The sequence below is a fragment of the Haemaphysalis longicornis genome, unplaced genomic scaffold (genome assembly GCF_048455015.1).
Source record: "Haemaphysalis longicornis isolate Haplotype H1 unplaced genomic scaffold, Haemaphysalis longicornis Haplotype H1 scaffold_12, whole genome shotgun sequence".
NCBI lineage: Eukaryota > Metazoa > Arthropoda > Arachnida > Ixodida > Ixodidae > Haemaphysalis > Haemaphysalis longicornis.
The window spans coordinates 7,892,957-7,912,090 of record NW_027526225.1 but is presented as its reverse complement, the minus strand read 5'-3'; the positions used below and the strand labels follow the sequence as shown (position 1 = coordinate 7,912,090).

At 48.1% G+C, this 19,134-nt stretch overlaps 1 protein-coding gene across 1 annotated transcript in view; it reads left to right on the top strand.

The window, feature by feature from the left end:
* Positions 1–6,493, top strand: part of LOC144162375 (tRNA:m(4)X modification enzyme TRM13 homolog) — a 40,636-nt gene extending 34,143 nt beyond the window's left edge. The window contains exon 13 of the mRNA XM_077692876.1: positions 3,498–6,493. Within this exon, the coding sequence (XP_077549002.1) occupies positions 3,498–3,699 (202 nt within the window). The 3' untranslated portion in view covers positions 3,700–6,493. The remainder of the gene's footprint in view (positions 1–3,497) is intronic.
* Positions 6,494–19,134: the final 12,641 nt, after the last annotated feature.

Here is a 19,134-nt window from a genome sequence, read left to right as displayed (position 1 = left end):
GCTCGCGTCTACGATTCCACGCTCGCTTCTTCGCGTGGCAGTGGGAGGAGCCTGACGACTTGCACCAATGGAAAGACGCGCACCTAATGGAGGGAGATTCGAAGCGCCCCGAGCCGGCTAGCCGCGCCAGAGGTGTTTAGGCTAAAGTCCCTCTATCCATCGCCTCCTGTATTTAATACAGGAGGCGATGCCAGGCGATGCTCTATCAGATGAAGGGACTTTAGTTTAGGCTTACCACCGCCGTATTTTTTGATGGGCGCTTTCACAAGCAGCGTGGATGGCAGTTTATATTCCACTTTGCGGTCACATTATCAGCTCTTTTCTTGCATCAGCATCTTCGCTTGCGCCTCGTGTGACATTTCAGCGAGCGGTTAGAAGTTGTCGCTGGAGCTACCTGCACCACTTCACGGCCAGTGGCGACGCCATGTTGCCGCCTCTTACTGCGCCGCACACATTACGCCAGTTGTATTCGCGCCGGCGTCGCCGCGCCTGCGGCGTGCGCTGCACGTTTTCGCGAGAAATCGCTCCATGCGGTTCACACTTTAAAACATTGTGCAGATAAGCCATTGCTCTTTCCAAACAAGCGAGCCGGCGGCCGAAGGTTTCCACCACCAGTACGTTGCGCTGATAAGCAGCTGCCTTCGGCATCGTGAACACAAGGTGGGGTAAAAAAAAAAAAATCCCGCTGGCCTTTCTTATCATGTCCTGCGGCATCTTCATAGACGCAAAAAACGCAGCCATGATCTTTCAAAACACAAGCACAACGGAAATTAAAGCCGCACTCGCCATTTGTAAGACCGCGCTTTTGCAATGTGAGACCCTGCAGCAGCGCCTGATGTTAAAAATAATACGAAATAAAGACCCTGCCTTCATTTGTAGGTGCTGTGCGTTTGGGTGATAAAAAATTTAGGATGACGAGAGGTAGGCGGCGATTTGGTTGAATTCGCACACGTTTTGGTTATAGTGTGGTACCGCTTATAGTGCGGATTTTTGCGGCTCCAGCGACATACGTTATAAGCGGTCTACGCTGTACCTGCAGTGGTTGATCATAGTTGCGGGCACTTTTTGCAGGAGAGTAAAAGCGTGTGTGTACTCCTTCCTGGTGTCACCGGGGATTACGGGTCGTTTTATCTCAGCCTGCAATGCAAAAGAAGAAGGAAAAAAGAAAGAGAATAAGAACCCACATGCGCATATGGAAAATACAGTCTGCTCCTCACTGGCTCGACAAGTGGGGCCCAGAATCCACTCTTCACTCGTGTGACGTGCGTTGGCTCACGTGACAAGCAGCAGCATGATGGGTGCACTTGTGAGAGGAAGAACGGGGCATCATTATTATAGTTCCGTTCCTTGTGATACAGTTCATCCTAGTGCACACCTTTATTGACGAAATTATGAAATGTGTTTGATATGTAACCAAGTAGTAAATAAACATAAACGAAAGCAGCTCACACTAACGCACAAGACTTGATGGTAGTAAAGCTGTACGCAACCTTCACGACCATCACGAAGTTTTATATCCGCGATTGCTGCCGATTTGCTTGTTCTTCGCTGTAACGACTTTTCCTCTGTCATCGTTGCTACGAATGTGAGCTTCTTTCATTTTTTTGGAAGTGCTAGTTATAGACCCTTTGCAAAAAGTCGGACAACACTGAGAATTCAGCGGTGGTAACACTGGTGGTGAACGCGACGACGCCATTAGAAAGGAAGCAGGTCGTAGCAACGCCGTTGCGGATGCACGTTTTCGCCCACGGCTTCACGAGTCTGTTGCTCCATCGCTGTAGTCATGTTTCTCTCCTAAAGTGGTGTTTTTGCGCTACCTTTCGAAGATTAACATTGGTCAAATCGCTTCCGCTTATCTACGTACCCCGCTGCACAACGGCTCGTCTGGGGGAGTTGAGACGCGCCCTTCTTTTCTCCTATTTCTTCTGTGTTTGTTCCTTCCTCTGAGTTCCTCTCAAGTTCAACTGCCTCTGCTCGCTGCTGACGCACGCGCGCGACCTATCGCTCCCACATTAGCACCGCATTCACCGACGGAAAAATTAAGCGCCCCAAGTACAGAGGCGGTGAATCGCAAACATGACCTCTAGCACAGTCATCAAAATCAGTTTCATTATGCATGCTTTGGTAATTTTCGCAAATAGTTTTGAAAGTTTAAACATACGCAAAGTGAGCGCTCAGTATAGACGGACCCTTCATGGCCCGTTCATAGCAGCCAGCCGCCGCTACCACGGGGCAAGGGAGCATCGATTAAACACAATTAAAACTCGACAACCAAACAAGGAGGCAGCGCTAAGGCTATTCTTTATTAGCAACAAATCCTACCTTTGCTTGCTGCTGTTCGTCAACACTGACGATGGCGTAACGTAGGACTCCACGCTGACGTATGATCGCTCGTACTCGTAGGACCTTTCAGTGGTCGACCTCGAAGAATAAAAATCCTGAATATGCCGCTTTTCTATCGAAGGAAGGGCGGCAAAGTTATTTTCCCATCCTGCAGTGGGAAACACCACTTCGCGGAACGCGTATGCAATTACGTGGACGGTGGACGGTAGCTACCCCATAGAAACTCTGTGCTCGCAGCGTTTTCGCTTCCTTTCTAATGGCGGCGCAGCGGGTGCACAGTGTTGCCAGAGTGGCTTGCTGCTTTTCCGCCAATGATTTGGCCATTTTGCAAAGGGTCTATTGGACGTCACCTTGGAAGAGTGTTTGCTATGAAGTGTCTTTCTCGTTCCGAGCAACTGTTGCCACGATTAAAAAACGTGCTAGAGGTTTTCTTTTTTTCTTTTTTTTTTTGCCAGTCTTGGTCAATTTCCCTAAGTGGGTATGCTTGGCTCAACAAACGTGCGCCAGGGACGCTGGGCAGTCGCTGCGAGGCACGCACACAAGCGCTTGCCATTTTCTTGGTTTTTTTAACTGCCAGGCGGTCGCCGCAATTTTGGCCAATCTCTCTAAGTGGGTATGCTTGGCTTGACAAACATGCGCACGGGACACTGGGTGGCCGTTGCGAGGCACACACACACGAGCGCTGGGCACCCGCACTCACGTGCACGCACCCTGCAATTTCTTGGTATTTTGAACTGCGGACACAAAAAATTATGATTTGCTAAACAGCTTCAGTGTTAAAACAAGAAGCATCTTTTCTTTTTTTTTTTTTTTTTTTTTTTTGAGGATGGAGGGGGGGGGGGTTGCTTTGCACACTAACACTGCCGTATTCGGCTCCGTTGTCTGATAACTGCACTCCCTCGTTTTTAAGGAATTGCCTGTTTATCTAAAGGGGAGAACCATATGGCAGGGTTTATTCATGTTTGAGTGCTGTAATGTCGCATTTCATTGAAATGCAGTGGTTGAAACCTAGAGGCTGGAACACACTTCTGCAGTACGTTTATGCATACCGTACTGATGCGGTGTTATGGAAATTACGTTACTGATAGACTGCAATACGGATGCACTGTAATGCGCAATCACTGCAATACACGGCCACCTGCTCTGGGTCCCAGGTACGTGCGCATGGGTCTCTCCGTGGAACGCCGAGAAGAGGTGGGTCGTCGCAGCAAGCTCCTGCTGGACGCAGCCCGAGTGCACTACTTGTCCTCATTTTCGACCTCAAAGCTCGACTCCCGCCTCGTCCACTTTGTCGAGAGGGACGTCACGCCTGAGAACGTCGCCATCCTCGTCACAGCATCCATTCCGACAACATAGTGCGAAATGTTGCACAAATGACATCGTATGACATCCTGGCTACCGTAGCGGCAGAATCATTCCGATGATGTAGTGTTATGCAGCCAACATTGTATTCGCAACCGACATTGTATGCTACTGTAGTGGCAGAACCGTTCCAACGATGAAGTGTTGCGCTGCTGATGTTGTATTTCGTGATTGGCACGCATGTCCTTTGCAAGAATGTCAGCCGTTAGCAGCCTGTGTGGTTTCCTATTGGCGAGTGTAGGATGACAGGCTGACAGGCTGGTGTGTCACACTTTTTCAACTGTGTCCAATGGGAAGAGCGCTCGTAGCTCGTCCTGTGTAGTTCTTCTCTTTGTCCCGCGTTTTTCTGCGCTTTTATTTAGCATGTCTCCATACCAACTTGCCCACTTGTCGGTGCTCCTAGGAAGAGAACTTGCTGGGAGCGTATGTTTGAAGGGAGGAAAGAGGTATTAGGCTACGGGATATTTGAATGTTGCTGATTTTTCAATAGCGCAATGTACCATTACTAACCGGGTCGTGGGTAGTAAACAACGGAAAATTTTTTGCCCATGTTTTTTCAGTATCTTTGAATAGAAGATGTATATGTGATTTCAGTGGCATTCTGAGATAATAAAAAATATGTGAGGCTTCATGTCACCAGCCAACCAAATGATATCTCATCTGTGTGCGATAAAATGTCCTAGCTCTGATAAGAGATAAGCATAATTAGCTAAAAATTCGTCAGCCAAGATTGTTTTGGGGCAATACAAGGAAGCAACTGACCTGATAATAAATGTGATGATTTTGACACCTTGAGCAGCTCCTCGAGGCAAACTGTGCGGGAATACAACATTTTATGCTTCTTCCTTCATTGAGTGTCTCAAGTGTAGCACCTTTGGTTATGTGCACAAGCTGCGTGGTGTGCAAGTATGTAGTACCGATTTCTTCATGGCGTCACCTTGAACGAATTTCAAGAAGAGCTGGTCAGTAGAATTTCTTTAAAATATAAATTGGTGCTTTGGAAGACTCCTTAAGATCCTTTTCATAATACCTGAAATGTATTGTAAATACATACGTTAAATCTGCGTTTTTTTTTTTTTTTAGTGCTTCCACGTCACTGAGACAAATCCGGCAAAGCACTGTTTTGCATACCAGCCAAACTGGTCATTTTGAAATACAAATCCGGAAGTGTATTTGTGGTATTTCTGCCTAGCTGTATCACTTTTGTACTCTACAGTAAATGCACCTTCTTCTAAAATGACCAAGCTGCAAGAGGTAGCGAAAAACCAAAGAGTTTGTTTTCTTACCCTTTTTTTGTGCAAATACAGGACTTTCTTACCAAAAACAGTCCATGCCTTTCTTTGCCATTGGCTGTTCGAGGTGCTTGCTTTACGGAAAGGCTTCGTACAGAACTTTGTTTCTGGGCCGCATTAGTGGCTTATCCTCTTTACAACGTTCTCTTCACAGATACGTTCTGCTGAGCTCATAAGTGGGACAGAGTAGAGCTCATAAGCACTACGAAGGAACTGAAGCGTGCTTAGGTCGGCTCAAAGAGCCATCCAACGAAGTATGGGGGGAAGAATGCTTACGGACAGGAAACAAGCTTCCTGGATTGGAACAAACTTGAGTTGAAGATATAAGTTCAGATTAATTAAGAAAAAAACATGGCCTTGGGCTGGCCATGCAGTAGAATTAAATGACAACAGTGGATACCGAAATGTAGTAAGGGAGTTATTCAGAAATAAGAAGTGGAAATTTCGACCAAGGATATTATTGTGCCCATATAAGGGTACACCTGCATTCAACTTGGTGAGGGGCGAGGGGGTGAAGGTGGGAAAAGAGTGGTTGTGAGAGGAAGGAAGGAAAAGAATTGAAAGTAGTTAGTCAGAAGAGAGAAAAGAGTCGAGAGGTAACAGAGTGGATACCAAAAGATGGGTCTAGGAAGGCCATTCACACCTGGAGGTATGAAATAAGGAAATTCAGGGGCAAAGGATGGACCTTTGCCTCTGAAAGGATGGACACAGATGGAAGGATGGATGGATCGGGCCGCAGGACAGGAGCTGTTGTTGGTCAGTGGGAGAGGCCCTTGTCCCGCACTGGTCCTAGTTAAGCTGCTGATGATGATGATGAGGCTATCACCCAGTGCGAAAATCTGCCTTGCGAAAAAAAATAGAGAATGTATACACGGAGCGCAGTGAAATAATTCCAGGGGATAGAAAAGGAAGCGCGCTTCCTTGCTACAATGCACTGATAGTTGCTAATGTTTTTGAAAAGGCGTTTTGCGGGGAAGCAAGGCGGCGTTTTGAGCGATTTTTACACATTTTTTACAGCTCTTCCATTCTTTCTAGAGACACTGCAGTGGCACACTTTGTTTATATTATATTCCCTAAGTGAGTAAAAATATATGGGAGCCGGGAAGCGGGTCGTTTCCGCGTGGTAAAGACGTTGAATTTGAAAATTTTGGAATTGCTCATGTTCAGACGACGCTTACCGCGCAGTGTGACGGTTCATGTAAAAGTACAGGATTAGCCTCATTTAAAAGGGAAATTATTTCAGAAATTTTAATCGGAGTACTTTTTTGTTTTGATGGGGAAAATAATTTTTGTCGAGCGCCCACCACGGCCTCAGACAGCAGGTAAGTCCGCTTCACTGCAACGACATTTCCTGCGCGGCGCGGAAAGGTGTGGCCGCAGCGCAGATCGCGCGCGTTTTGGGTTTTAGGGGCGAAGAACCTTAGGAATCTTAACAGGGACCATACTTAGGACCTCGCTTTGTCCGTGGCTTGACCCTTGGCGTCTGTGTACACAGTGTTGCGCATGCGCGAGGAGCATTGGATTGGAGTGGATTTGGATTAGAATAAATTGAATTGTATCGGATTGGATTACTCATTGTCACTCCTTTACATGCGCGAGTGGGCAATGACACGGGTGATTTACGGTAAGAATGATCCCCAGTGCTTCGCCCACTCGTCATGATTCACTTCGTGGAGATGCGTGAATTTTTTTTACGCGGCTAGCTGCTTTGAAGGAGTGCGGCTGGCTGGCACTCGATTTTGGAAGGGCATCATCGGCAGGTGATCAGTTGTTGGTGCTCCTGAATGAATTCCACAACGCTGTGTTCATGTAGGTGATACAGATGTAGTATAGGAGGCTGCCTGTCCAGCCTTGATGCATTTAAGAGGCTGGGTTCTCATCGTAGTCGCCGACGTCGGTTCTTTGCCACAATTGGAAAGCCTGGGTGGTGGAGTAAGACGTGAACCCAGCATTGACGGTTGTTGGTGGTGGTTTAACTGGTTTATTGAGTGGAGAGGTTGGTGATGACAGTACAAAGTGGTGAAACGTACGCGTACCCTTCAAGGGAATTGTCGACTTAAACCTTCTTGAGAGTTGCTCTTTTTTTCCCCTCAACCATTTTTTCTTGCACCCAGAGCAGGTATATACAGTTAATGTTCTTTTCCACCCATGTAAAAAGCTGATGGAGTGTAAGAATTTGTCCCTGGTAAGCTCTCTGAAGACTGGCCCTGGCTGTTAATTGCTAAACTGTGCTGCCAACCCCGCCGCAAGCGCCCTGTCGATGTGACGTTGCAAAAAGTTCCACTCAGCCGATAAATTGAAGTCATTTTTATGGATGCTCAAATTTAAAAAGATTTTCTTGTTCTTGTACTACGATGATACCCCGCCGGAAAAATAGTGGATTTTTTTCTACAGCAGAGAATTCCTGTTTAAGAACTTTAAACATCGCAGCTTGAAATACCGCTGTCGTGTGGTCAAGATAGTCCGAAATGACGGCAAGTGATCTCACACAGAGGTCCCCAGTCACTTCTTAACGATGGTATGCCACGAAAGGGCGTATAATGGCCTGCGCATACCCCGTGGTACGATTGTGGAGCATCTTGAACGAGGGAGCTATAATTTTCTGCGAATCCTAAACGAAGATTCATCTCATCTTTTAGGCGGCTTTTCAGCTCTCGCAGGTACTTTGCTTGCTGTTTACTTATGAAGTGGTGTGTATCTTGAGATGTTCTACAGCGTCTAAAACTTTTTTTCGGAAATTCCGCAGAACTTAAAATTATTTTCGCCTGCCTGCAGCAGACACCTGCGATCAAGTATTCAACACGGAAGTCCTCAACTTTGTCCGTATCTAGCGCTCTCTCCAAAATGCTCAGAAGGGCATCTTCTGAGACAGCGGACAGCGGCTGCACATGCAGTCTTCATTGTCGACGTTGCATGCAATAGAGAGTTATAGCAGAGCGGAGGACCGGTCCTGGTACGGTACGTGGTTGACGACCGACGCTACTGCGCATGCGCCGAGGCGAAAAAACTGGTTGTGCGCATGCGTAGGTGTACCGAGTTCCGTACCGGGACCCATTCTCCGCTCTGCTATAACTCTCTAATAGCTGACATCATTTCTTCTGTATAGTTTGCCTGAAGCCTGCGGCACAGAGCATCAGTTAATGTTTTGGTGCACCATGCACGCAAACTGTGTGGGTGCCACAACCGCCAGCCAAAAGGCAGTGTGGCGGGCCCAGAGCTGTAAACGAAGAGAATCCGCACTTTCAGATGGCACGTTTTTTCCACGCCTCGCACAGTGCTCTCAGATTTAGCAAGAGCAATCGATTTTGGTCACCGCTTATTATACGTCTTCTTCCGGGAACACAGTACGAAACGAAATCGTCCCCATAAAATCTTCTTATTAAAGATATCGCTTCTTTGCTGATGGAGCGCGCGTCCATATTTTCAATGCGCCAGCGCGTTCTTTGCTTATAATCCGCACACCGTCACGCGCGTGTAGATTCAAAGCGTGCAGAAAAGTCTTAGATTGTTTGAAAAAAAGAGTACGCCCCAAAAAAATCTTCCATACCCTCTTAATTAAAAAAACTAAGTGAAATTACTACAAAAGAATAACAACTCCCTTTGAATGCACTTGGAATCACTTTTACCGTGCCAGCAGCATCGTTAGAAACCTGCGCGGCCGTCGCACCTCTCCACGACCACGCAAGAACGGTCGTTGCAGTGAAGCGGACTCACGGCCCGCCGTCTGAGGCCGTTGTGGGCGCCCAAAAAATATTTTTTCTAGATAAACGGTACGGCGCCGACTCTCGAACCCGATATACGGATATTGCTACAACTCCCGACCGCACGCGCACCACCCTAGTTACTGTGGACTCGAACGGACATCTGGCCACAGCCGTCACCTATCGAAATCTGCCGGTCACCTCAGCCGAAGCGCTTGCCATCGCCCATGCAACTACCACACACCAGCATCAACCATACTTGACCATCATTACGGACTCCCAACAAGCCTGTCGGCTGTATCAAGCTGGCCTTGCACCACCCCAGGCCCTCCCTGTGCTCCAACACCTTCCCGATGACATTGAAATTCTATCGTCTGGACCCCAGGCCATGCTGGCCTTGCCGGGAATGAGGCGGCTCATGCCGCAGCCCGCGATCTCCTTACCCGGGCACTCCCAACCGCAAGGACCGACACCGCCGGGCGCCTCATCTCTGACCATGAAATCCTAACTCCGCTGGACTCTACCTACAGCTTCCTCCTCGCGCACTACACACACATCAGAAGAACATACCCTCCTCCACACCACAGTCTCTCCAACCACCAAGCTCACATATATCGGCGTCTACAAACAGAAACCTTTTACAACCACACTATCCTCTCCCACATATATCCGTCCATTTTCCCCCACAACTGCCCACAATGTGACACCCCTCTCACAACCTACCACCTTGTGTATTCATGTCCCCACCACCCCCACCCCATTCACTCACTGCCCTTCCCTTGAGCAGTGGGAGTCTGCGCTGACCAGCTCGGCGCCGGAGCATCAAATCGCCCTGGTGCAACGAGCCCTGGATTCGGCGCAGGCTCGCGGCCTCCTGGACGTAGGAGGCTGACCACGTCCCTTTCCAGCTCCCTTGGCTGCTCAATAAAAAAAATGTTTTTTACCACCACCACCTAGCTTAAAACAAAAAGGCAGCACGATTAAACTTTCTGAAATAAATTTCCTTTGCACATCCTTTCAAATGAGCCTAAGCCTGTATTTTTACATGGTCCACCACACAGCGCGATAGGTGTCTGAACATAAGCAATTTTGCAAAATTTTTGAATGTTTGTCTTTACCGCGCGGAAGCTACCCGCTTCCCGGCTCCCCTATTTTTTTACGCACTTAACGCCAACAATATAAACGAAGTATGTTGCTGCATTGTCTCTAGAGGGAATTTAACAGCTGTAAAAAATGCGTAAAAATTGCCCAAAAAACGCCGCTTTGCTCCGCAGCAAAACCCATTTTCAAACACACTGGCAACGGTAAATGCATTGTAGCAAGGAAGCGCGCTTATTTTTCTATCATCTGGAAGTATTTCACGGCGCTCGTATATTATTGTATTCTAGCGAATTTTTTCGCAACGTGGGTTTTTGTCACCGCCATGATTTTCAAATTGCTGTAAGAGAAAGATTTTTTTTTCTCTCCAAAAATCGGCTATGAGAAGGATTACTGTATGGACTGCATGAATTTTCGTAGCGTAATCTGGGATGGCCGAGCGAACTCTCTGCGACACTTGGCTTGAAATCATCCTGCTGCGAAAATAGGGACATGAAACTGCGAAGAGCTGTCTGCGTAATACGTTTTGAAAATTCCGCCACTGCATGGATCTTGGCTCGATCTAAAATGACGGCAGGACCTTTACAGTCGGCATGCCTGTCAATCATCAGCTGCCCAGCAGCAAAACACATTTTCGCATTGAGTTGACGCACTTCTGCCGACCGCCTCGTCAGTATTTGCTCAGGGCGAACCAGATGCGTCGAGAAATCTTGAGGAATACCGGAACGTCATCGGGTTAGCAGGGGCATGTCTTCCACTTCGCACTTCGAAGAATGTTCTTAATTCTTTCTAATGTCGGGGGAAGGACCTAACGACATGGTGTTAAATTCGTGCAAGCCTTCGTGCAAGCCTTCGGGTTGTTAAATTCGTGCAAGCCTCACACCACTGTGTGTCGATCAGCATTGGGAAACCGCAAGTCCGGGGAGGAAAGGATTACAGCTGCCTGCCGGCAATCAACAACATTATGTATTACAGTCAAATCCCGTTATTGCGAACCTCAGCGATTAACGATTTTTTTAGATTAACGGACATTTTGAAAATCCCCGACCAAATCCCCCTTGATTTCTATGCAAAAATATTTCACTACTACGAATTTCAGAACACCGAATATTTCAGAATAACGTATCGAATTTTATCGTCCTCATATAAAACAACACTTCAAAATAACGAATTCCGAGTGTACGAAATTACTCATGTTGGTGTGAACGACGAATGAACGAGGTCGCGACCGCAATCGATGCGCGACAGGGCGCGGAAATGATTACCGGGGCCTGGCGAAGCGTGACAGTGACCACCATCGAGAACTGCTGGATTCCTGGAAGGCCGGCCTACTTGAGACGCCACCTGAATCCGAACACATGGTCCCAGACAGTGAAGAATGCGATGCATGGGATGAAGTCGCAGGAAAGCTCGCCGGAGCGCTGCAGTCACCTTCAAAGATTACGTGCAGTGCGACGGTGCAGCATGGATGTCTGCTGAACTGACGACTTACGACGTCGTCAACACCGTTCATCGCGATGACGGAACCAGCGACAAGGGCGCCGGGAGCGACGACGACGACGCTGAGACAGGGCCCGCAAGCCAAGGCGAAGAAACCGTGTCTAACGCCAATGTTTTGCAGTGCGTAGCAAAAATGCGGAATTTCTAAGCAGGTGCACCAATGCCATCGAGGCAGTGCACAAGAACATGGACAGCTTCGAATCGTTCGTCTTGCAGCAGTTGAGGGGCCCACGTCAAGCAAAGATCACCGATTTCTTCAAATAAACGTACATCCAGACCCGCGTTAGGGGCTAACGCGATTGTGCACGTGTTCCCAGTAAAGGTTACTTAAACACAGGGCGGCCTCTTTAGCATACACCGTGGTCCCGCGTAATTCGCAACAACAGCGCCAAATCCTCCCCTAGTAGTACGTGGCGTCTGAAAAACGTTGTACTTATCGTCATGGCAACGAGTGGCGAGGGGAGAAAGAAGGTTGGTGACGTCGCGGACGCTGCTGACGTCATTTTTCCCGTGACAGCCAGGCCGGGCTGCCGCGCGCCGGCCCTTGAAACCGACGCTGGCCCAACTTTCGCGCCTGCCGCCGGTCGCTGTCTCATGGGCCGCTCGGCAATTATACTAGGCGCGAAAGTTGGACGAGCGGCGGCGATGTGGGCGATGTCTCCAAATGGCCGCTGCCCGTCGTTTGTTATGTGTGAAGTAACGTGTTTAATAATTGAACGAAGAAAACATGTAGGTTATAGTATGTTTTCTGGTGTCGAAATGTTGTCTTTGTGGCGATATTAATTGGAGTGTTACACAATGCACTTTATAAGCGACCCCAAACCATCCACCGCCGGCGTCGGCGGCGGCGTCCGCAGTGCTCCTCTATAAAGAAACAGCATCCGGCGCCAGGTTTCGATCCGCGGACTTTGCGGCCGCAGCGCGACGCTCTACCGACCAAGCCACGGACGCGACGTGATATCAGCGTTAGTGACGCGCCTTATATCTTTAACTCATTCAAACTACGTCGTCAGCGGCGTGCGTTGGCGACTCAGCGGCGTTATAGCGGCTTGATAACTGCGTGGTGTACACGTGATACTACAAACCCGATGGAAGAGATGGAAGAGAAGGCGGCGAGGCGGTGGGCTGCGGGGGCCGAGCGCAAGCGCCGCAAGCGGGCCGACAACCGTGCATTCGCACTTTCACATTCTCCCCCTCGGGGAAATGCGGGGGTATTTTTTTGCTTTGCGTTTATTCAAAATTCATATGAGGACGTCTTTGATTCGAAGTCATGAAAACAAATGTACTACAATCATATATTTCACATACATTTTTTGTACACAGTATTAGATTAAGCAAAAATATGACATATGCAAATTTGGGGATACACTATTGTACAATAGGAAAAAAACCTGCTACATACACATTTACAATAACATGGTTAGGCGGGCTACTTGGTATTCTGAATTCATGGCTGTAACTTTTGCGCAACTGTAGACGGACGCAGACACAGGTCTTCGTGTCCCTTTTTGTATCTGCCTCCGCCTAAAGTTGCGCAAAAGTTACAGCCATGAATACACATTTAGGTACACAATACTTGATTACAAAAGAACTCCGAAAGTTCTAGCCCCTACAGAGATTTTTTTTTCGCGCACACCTCGGCAGGAGAAGAAAAGAACTTGAAAGTTCCACTCAGTGTATACTTATTTCTTGGGCTCACCTCGAGACAGGAATGTTCCTTAGACATTAAAAAAATTCGTTTCAGCTCAGAGACACAATAATTGGGAACCTATATGTTAAACGAAAGCACGCACACGTATACTTCAAGCCCTGCCGTTCGGGTGAGTTAACGCAAACTCTGAAAGAAAGCGTTGAACAGCCTATTAACCAGCATACACTTCGGAGAAATCATGTTCACACCAACAAAATGCAACCATAAAAAACTGTTGCAACACAATGACCGCACTGTAGACACTCATTGCTGGATTATATCTACGCACAAAAACAATGCGCAACTATGTGCACGTCGTAGAACACAGAACATTAATCGAACGCACTATCTTTTCTTTTAATGGCGCGTGAATGAACAGTCTGCTTACCGCGGGTGGGAGGGAAGGCTGGGGGGAGAAGACATCCAGAAATAAAAGCTTTCCTATATTGTAAGCCGCAGATATCCGCCAGGTGTTACAAGCTACCCTCTAGCTCGGGCAGCGCCTCTTATCTTGTCCGATACGGCATGACCATTCTAACTTGAGAACTATGGAACACCAAACCCACTCGCGATAAGATGACAAGGCGCGGGCGCGCAGTTTAGATTGAACAGCAAGCCGGCAATGCTACATGGTTTTATTTATTTATTTTTTAATGAGCGAAACGCTTGCAATGGCGGATGCAGACAACGCATGTATTTCGGTTCGGCCTTTCACTGCTTTATGTGAAAATCGACTTGCATTGAACACTGCGGTGTTACGTCAGGTTTTTCGGAGCACTGAAGCAACGCTTGGCAGTAGTTTCGCCGCAAATATACGTTTTGGAGCAAGACGGCGGAGTTAAAAAATGCTTAGGGCGCAGCACCTCCATGCCACCAATCGCTGTGGTAGTAGGTACGCCGTGAAAGGCAAGAAGCGCGTACAGTTGAGCTTGCCTTCTTTGTGAGCAGGTGCGTCGTTAGGACATTGGATGGATTGAGGAGAGTCACCGGAGGAAACGTCCAATGAAGTCGCAAACCGTCCTCGACTTGGGGCCCAAACCTAGACTCATACCTGCTGCACGAAACAACAAAAAATACCTTGATAAGTATACTGAATCGACATTCCAGCAGTTACTAAGGCAATCAAAAGACGGCAATGCCACCACAAATTGGTCTGGCGAGCAAGAGTGTGCGTGCCAAAGACGCGTTTACTTCTACCAAAACTTTGCGTACTTGCACAGCTGGGATATATTTGCACATTAGTTTCCACTCCAAGACGAGTGAAATGTCTCATTAACTTCACGTTACATGCGCGAATTAATTTGAAAACAGAAGAGTGCAATCGGTCGGCTTTTAAGGAATTCACTATAACTTGTACAAAGCTAATTTGCTTACCTGTCGTCTTTGGAGAAGGCGAGAAACTTGGCCGAACTTCACCGCCCTGTGTTGCTGCACCACAGAGCTGCGCAGGAGTGGTAACGCTCCTTCCTCCGCTACCCCATATTTAGAATTCGAATGTATTTTATAATGCAGCGAAACTTTCAGCCTGTGGAGGTGTTTAGGCAACGCGCGCAACCCTTCGCACGCCGACTCGCTCACGCACGCACCGAACTGGCTTTCCGCGCACGCCGAGAGAAAGAAAAAAAATATTGGTGCCGGTGAGCTGTTGCGTATGCGTGAGGAGGCAAGGAAGCGTTGACGGCGTGGAAAGAAAGAAACGCAGAGGGAAAGGGAAGGGCCACGCCGCAGCACCGTGCCGCTAGGATCGCCACAATTTCGGAAACCGAAACTAGCCAAAGTCGCCGCCCAGTGACTTAAACGCGAAAATTTTGTCTGTCTGTCTGTCTGTCTGTCTGTCTGTCTGTCTCTATTCAGTCACGCGGCAAAAGTGAAACAGAAGTGGCACAATAGGTTTCTTTACCTACAGACAAACCTAAACTTCTAAGTCCAGTGGCAATGTTGATACTTGTCAACATTGTTGAACAAGAACAAGGCGTTACACAAATGTAAGCCAGAAAATCAATACATAAGCCATATTTGCAGTGTTCCTTTAGAAAAAATCATGGATGCTTGGTTTTTACGATAGCAAATTAAATACTACATCCACTGCAGAAAACATATCACTCCGTCGCCTGCTGTCGCTCGCGCCACTATAGTCTCCGGCGGCATTTTAAGGAATCAAACGGCAATAGTTATGAAAGGTTCTACTAGATAGGTCCCACGTTCCGCTTGGAACGCACGTGGAGTACGGCAACGTGGTTCTTTAAATGTTGACGTAGGGCGCTTCGATTCACGCGCGTGTGCGCCGTACGGCAGCGCTGGCATCGAGGCACCCGGCCTGGAGCAGTGGAACGCGGTAAATTTAAATTGACTTGAGAAAACCTCCAGCGTGTTTACCTTGGGAGGCACGAGATGGGAGGTGAACAGCATGAGAGGGAAGCGGGAAAGCGAAGGGAGGCATTTGCTTGGCAAATGTCGACCAAAGAGTGCCGTCTTTCGTCGACATTTGCAACGAAAGGAGCAGATACGCGGCCAATTTTTTGACGAAATCCGCACAGAGGTGACGGCAGAAGGTTTGCAACTGAAGCTATAAATATTTAAGTAAGGTATCGGGCAGCAAAAACTGTTCAGTGTGACCTCGCACAGTCGAGACTGCAGAAGTCACGCTTCCAAGAGTACCGGAGGTTCTTCATATCTGAGCAGCCAGGGAGGTTGACCGGCCGGAAGTGCTCGAGTTAGCAGCATTTCCGAATCCTATAGTAGTAACCACGTGCCCCCAATACACCTAACTGCATGGAGGAAGAAAAACTTTTTCTTCATCCATGCCTAACTGTCGCTTGCGGTAAGCTCTGTTTTCCGGTTTAAGTATGGGCGGAGTTGCTCGTTACCGTGTGGTAGGTAAGACGGCCATCCCTCTGCAATCCACTTTTTGACCTGCCGCAGGATGGCGTCTTGATTAATCAGTTGTGCCACGTCGCGAGCGCATATCGCCGTTTCCTCCAGGCCTTGGGTTTACAAAACACATGCGTCGGGGCAGTCGTCCCGTGGCTCCGTGACCGGCAGTGGCAGACGACTGAGGGTGTCGGCATTGGAATTTTCACTGCCCTTGTGATACTGCAATGAGTAGTCATAATTTACCAGAAATAAGGCCAAACGCTGGATTCTCGCGGCAGCCATCGGTGGAATCGGTTTACTTGGACTGTATAAGCCAGTGAGGGGTTTATGGTCTGTTACTAGCGGTGTCCACACAAGTAGTCCTTAAACCATGTGACGCCGAAGACAAGAGCCAGTGCTTCTTTTTCCAACTGCGAGTAATTGCGCTAGGCCGTTGTAAGTGCCCAGGACCGAAATCCGATAGGGTATCCAACACCTTTGTCACGGTGCGACAAAACAGTTCCAGTGGCCGCCCGGGACTCATTCTTGCGTGGGACTACTCGCCTGGCGCAAGCGCCATCCTCGTCGCCAATGCTACGTCGCGAGCACCAGCCACGAACGACATGGCAAGATCGAATCCGGTTTTATTCCACTCAGCAAAATCCCGATTATTATGATTCCCTGATTGTTGGTGATGATGATGATGTATCAGTTCATACTTAGGCCATGGCTGGGTAAAAAAGAAGGCCGGGTATAGAATAAATACCATTTGCAGACCAAAAATGAGCAATTCCATTATAGGGACCGGGCAGCTGGACGGGTGGCGCCACCACTCGGCGCTCCCCTCGTCAGTGGAATGAGCCGGTGCATTGGACTACACAGCCTCCCGTTGTTTTTGTCGTGTTTGCTTCGGTGCTTTGAATGTTTTGGTGGTGTTGTGAGCGTATATGTGCGGTGAAACAAAGTCTAGACAGATGTGTTGGGTTATTAGATGCAGTAATGACTACGTAAACTTGTTGGACGCTTCTAAAGTTGGGTATCGGCTGCAATGGCATGAGCGCTTTTTGCAGCGATCTGCGCTTGGCTAAACCCGTTCTGAGTACGAATAAAACTACTATTAGTAGTATTATTTTCTTCTTAAATGCAGTAATGGCTACGCAAACTTATTGGATGCTTGTAAGGTTGGGAATGGGCTACATTGACACTAGCGCTTTTTGCAGAGCTCTGCGTCTGGCTCCGCGCGATCTGAGTAGGAATAAAACTATTAGCAATATTATTATTCATTTCTACCACTTTAAATTATCTTCACTGGTTTCAATGACTACGGCTTCTACGCCAGCCTTAGCGCTGGGATACCTCGATACGTGTGCTTTAAATAGAAAGGCACCTGCATATGAGATGGATTACCGTGTAGCCGTAGAAATTTTGCAGTAGTTTACATTTTCTGTTACCGTAAGCTTTGTACCTTCGGTTTTGGTGAGCGACACTGTGACAGCATGGGAGCCTGAAAGCCGAAGTGGAAATCCCACGTTTGTGGTGGTCATTTTATCAAGAGCCAAAGTTATCCATCAACTCAACAGCCCAAGCTACAAACCATCCCTCCTCCTCTTCCCGTTTTACCACCTGCGTAGAATAAAGGCTGGCACCGATAGTTAAAAATGTGGCTGTGTTAACGTCAGCCGGTGTTTTTTAATGCTTAAGTATTCTTTACATAGTGCCTAAAAATATCGTGTAATGCCTGGTAAAGACACCAAAAACGCGCGATTAGTTGCCTCAAATAATGAGCCCGAGTCCTCCACATTTCCGACACGCTGGAAAAAGTTTAGATTTGGAGAGGGGGCATGGAAGTTCAAAATTAAACAGCAAAATCATCTAGCCCTCCGTCTAATGATTATGATGTTGAACACAGCTTTCACCGTGCGAAATCGAATGGGAAATGGTCAAAGTCACAGACGCTGCAATCAAAAGACCAAACTGCGTGCTGGTCGAATTCGACGCTTAACTAGTCAAAGTTTAAATCCAGAAGGCAACCAAGGAAACCCATATGATAGAGCTTTGCGATAAACGATCATCGTCGTTAGACGGAGGTGTGCATGCTTTTTCAATCGTAGGTGGCAGCTTGTAAACCGACCGCAGCATTCAGTTGTGAAGCTGAGTACAGGTTTCGGGCACCCTCCAGTCTTGCGTCCTTCAGCCACGCAGGAATTGGTTTTTGAAAAACCATTTACCAACTAGCCAGCAACCATTGCAATTCTTGTAAAGCAATGCTTCTCCACGACAAGCAATAACGTTCTACTGTCATGCGGTATTTATTCTATCAACGATTCCCTATGACTGTAGTAAGAGCATTTCTGTGAAATCAAACACATTTCAGCCGTGGGAAATGAAGTTACGGAAGCGTCGTCCGTCACAATTTCGGTTTTGAGGTAAATCTTCGAAGACACTCCTCAACTTTGTCTTTCGCTTGTGCTTGTGCACGACGTCGACGCCGTTTCGTCATCGCTGCCAAAGGCCAGCGCCGCAGCATTCCTAGTTCGGTTGCACACACCGGCTTTGTGGGAGCATTTAGCGGCAATATACTTCTCGATTCGCGATACTGCATGCAGGCATGAAAAAATTGCATGAAGCAACGAACTTTCACTTCCAGCTTGACTTCCAGCTTGGCGCATTGAGCGTCGTCTGCTATTTGTAAATACTGAGTATGGGCGTAAATAACAAACATGACATGCCTCGTAAACGTCACATCCACGCTCAAGATTTACCGATCTGAAAAATGCACGTGGGGTTACGTACGCTTTGCAAGCCGCACTGCAGAAAAACGACAGAAAGCCATACACAACTACGCTGCGCTGACCGGCACCGGCATTCCACTGACGAGCGGTTCGCCACGGGCGGCGCTGTTCGCTGAAACGACGGTGGTGCCATACAACGGCCGCCCGGTCCCTATAGGGAAGTATACCGCTACTATCGGCAACTTGAAGCGAGGAATCAGGGGGATGATGCGGGCCTTCCAGTTTAATACACGTATGGTGACGTACTTGGGCACACCCTACCACGACCGTATAAAGCTTGCCTTTCAAAAACAACCAAAGTGCGGAGTTTTATAGAATGGGTGCCACCGAAAGACAGCATCGTCTTCTACATGCGGGCTCTGATGCGCCCCCGCACGGTGATTTTTGTGGCGGGTAGACATCTTCAGCATTCCATGGGCCCAACGCTCGGACGGGTGCAGTCAGCAGCGGGCATTGAGGTCGGCATGAGCGGCAGCCACACAGCAGCGGCCCCCGTAGAGTAA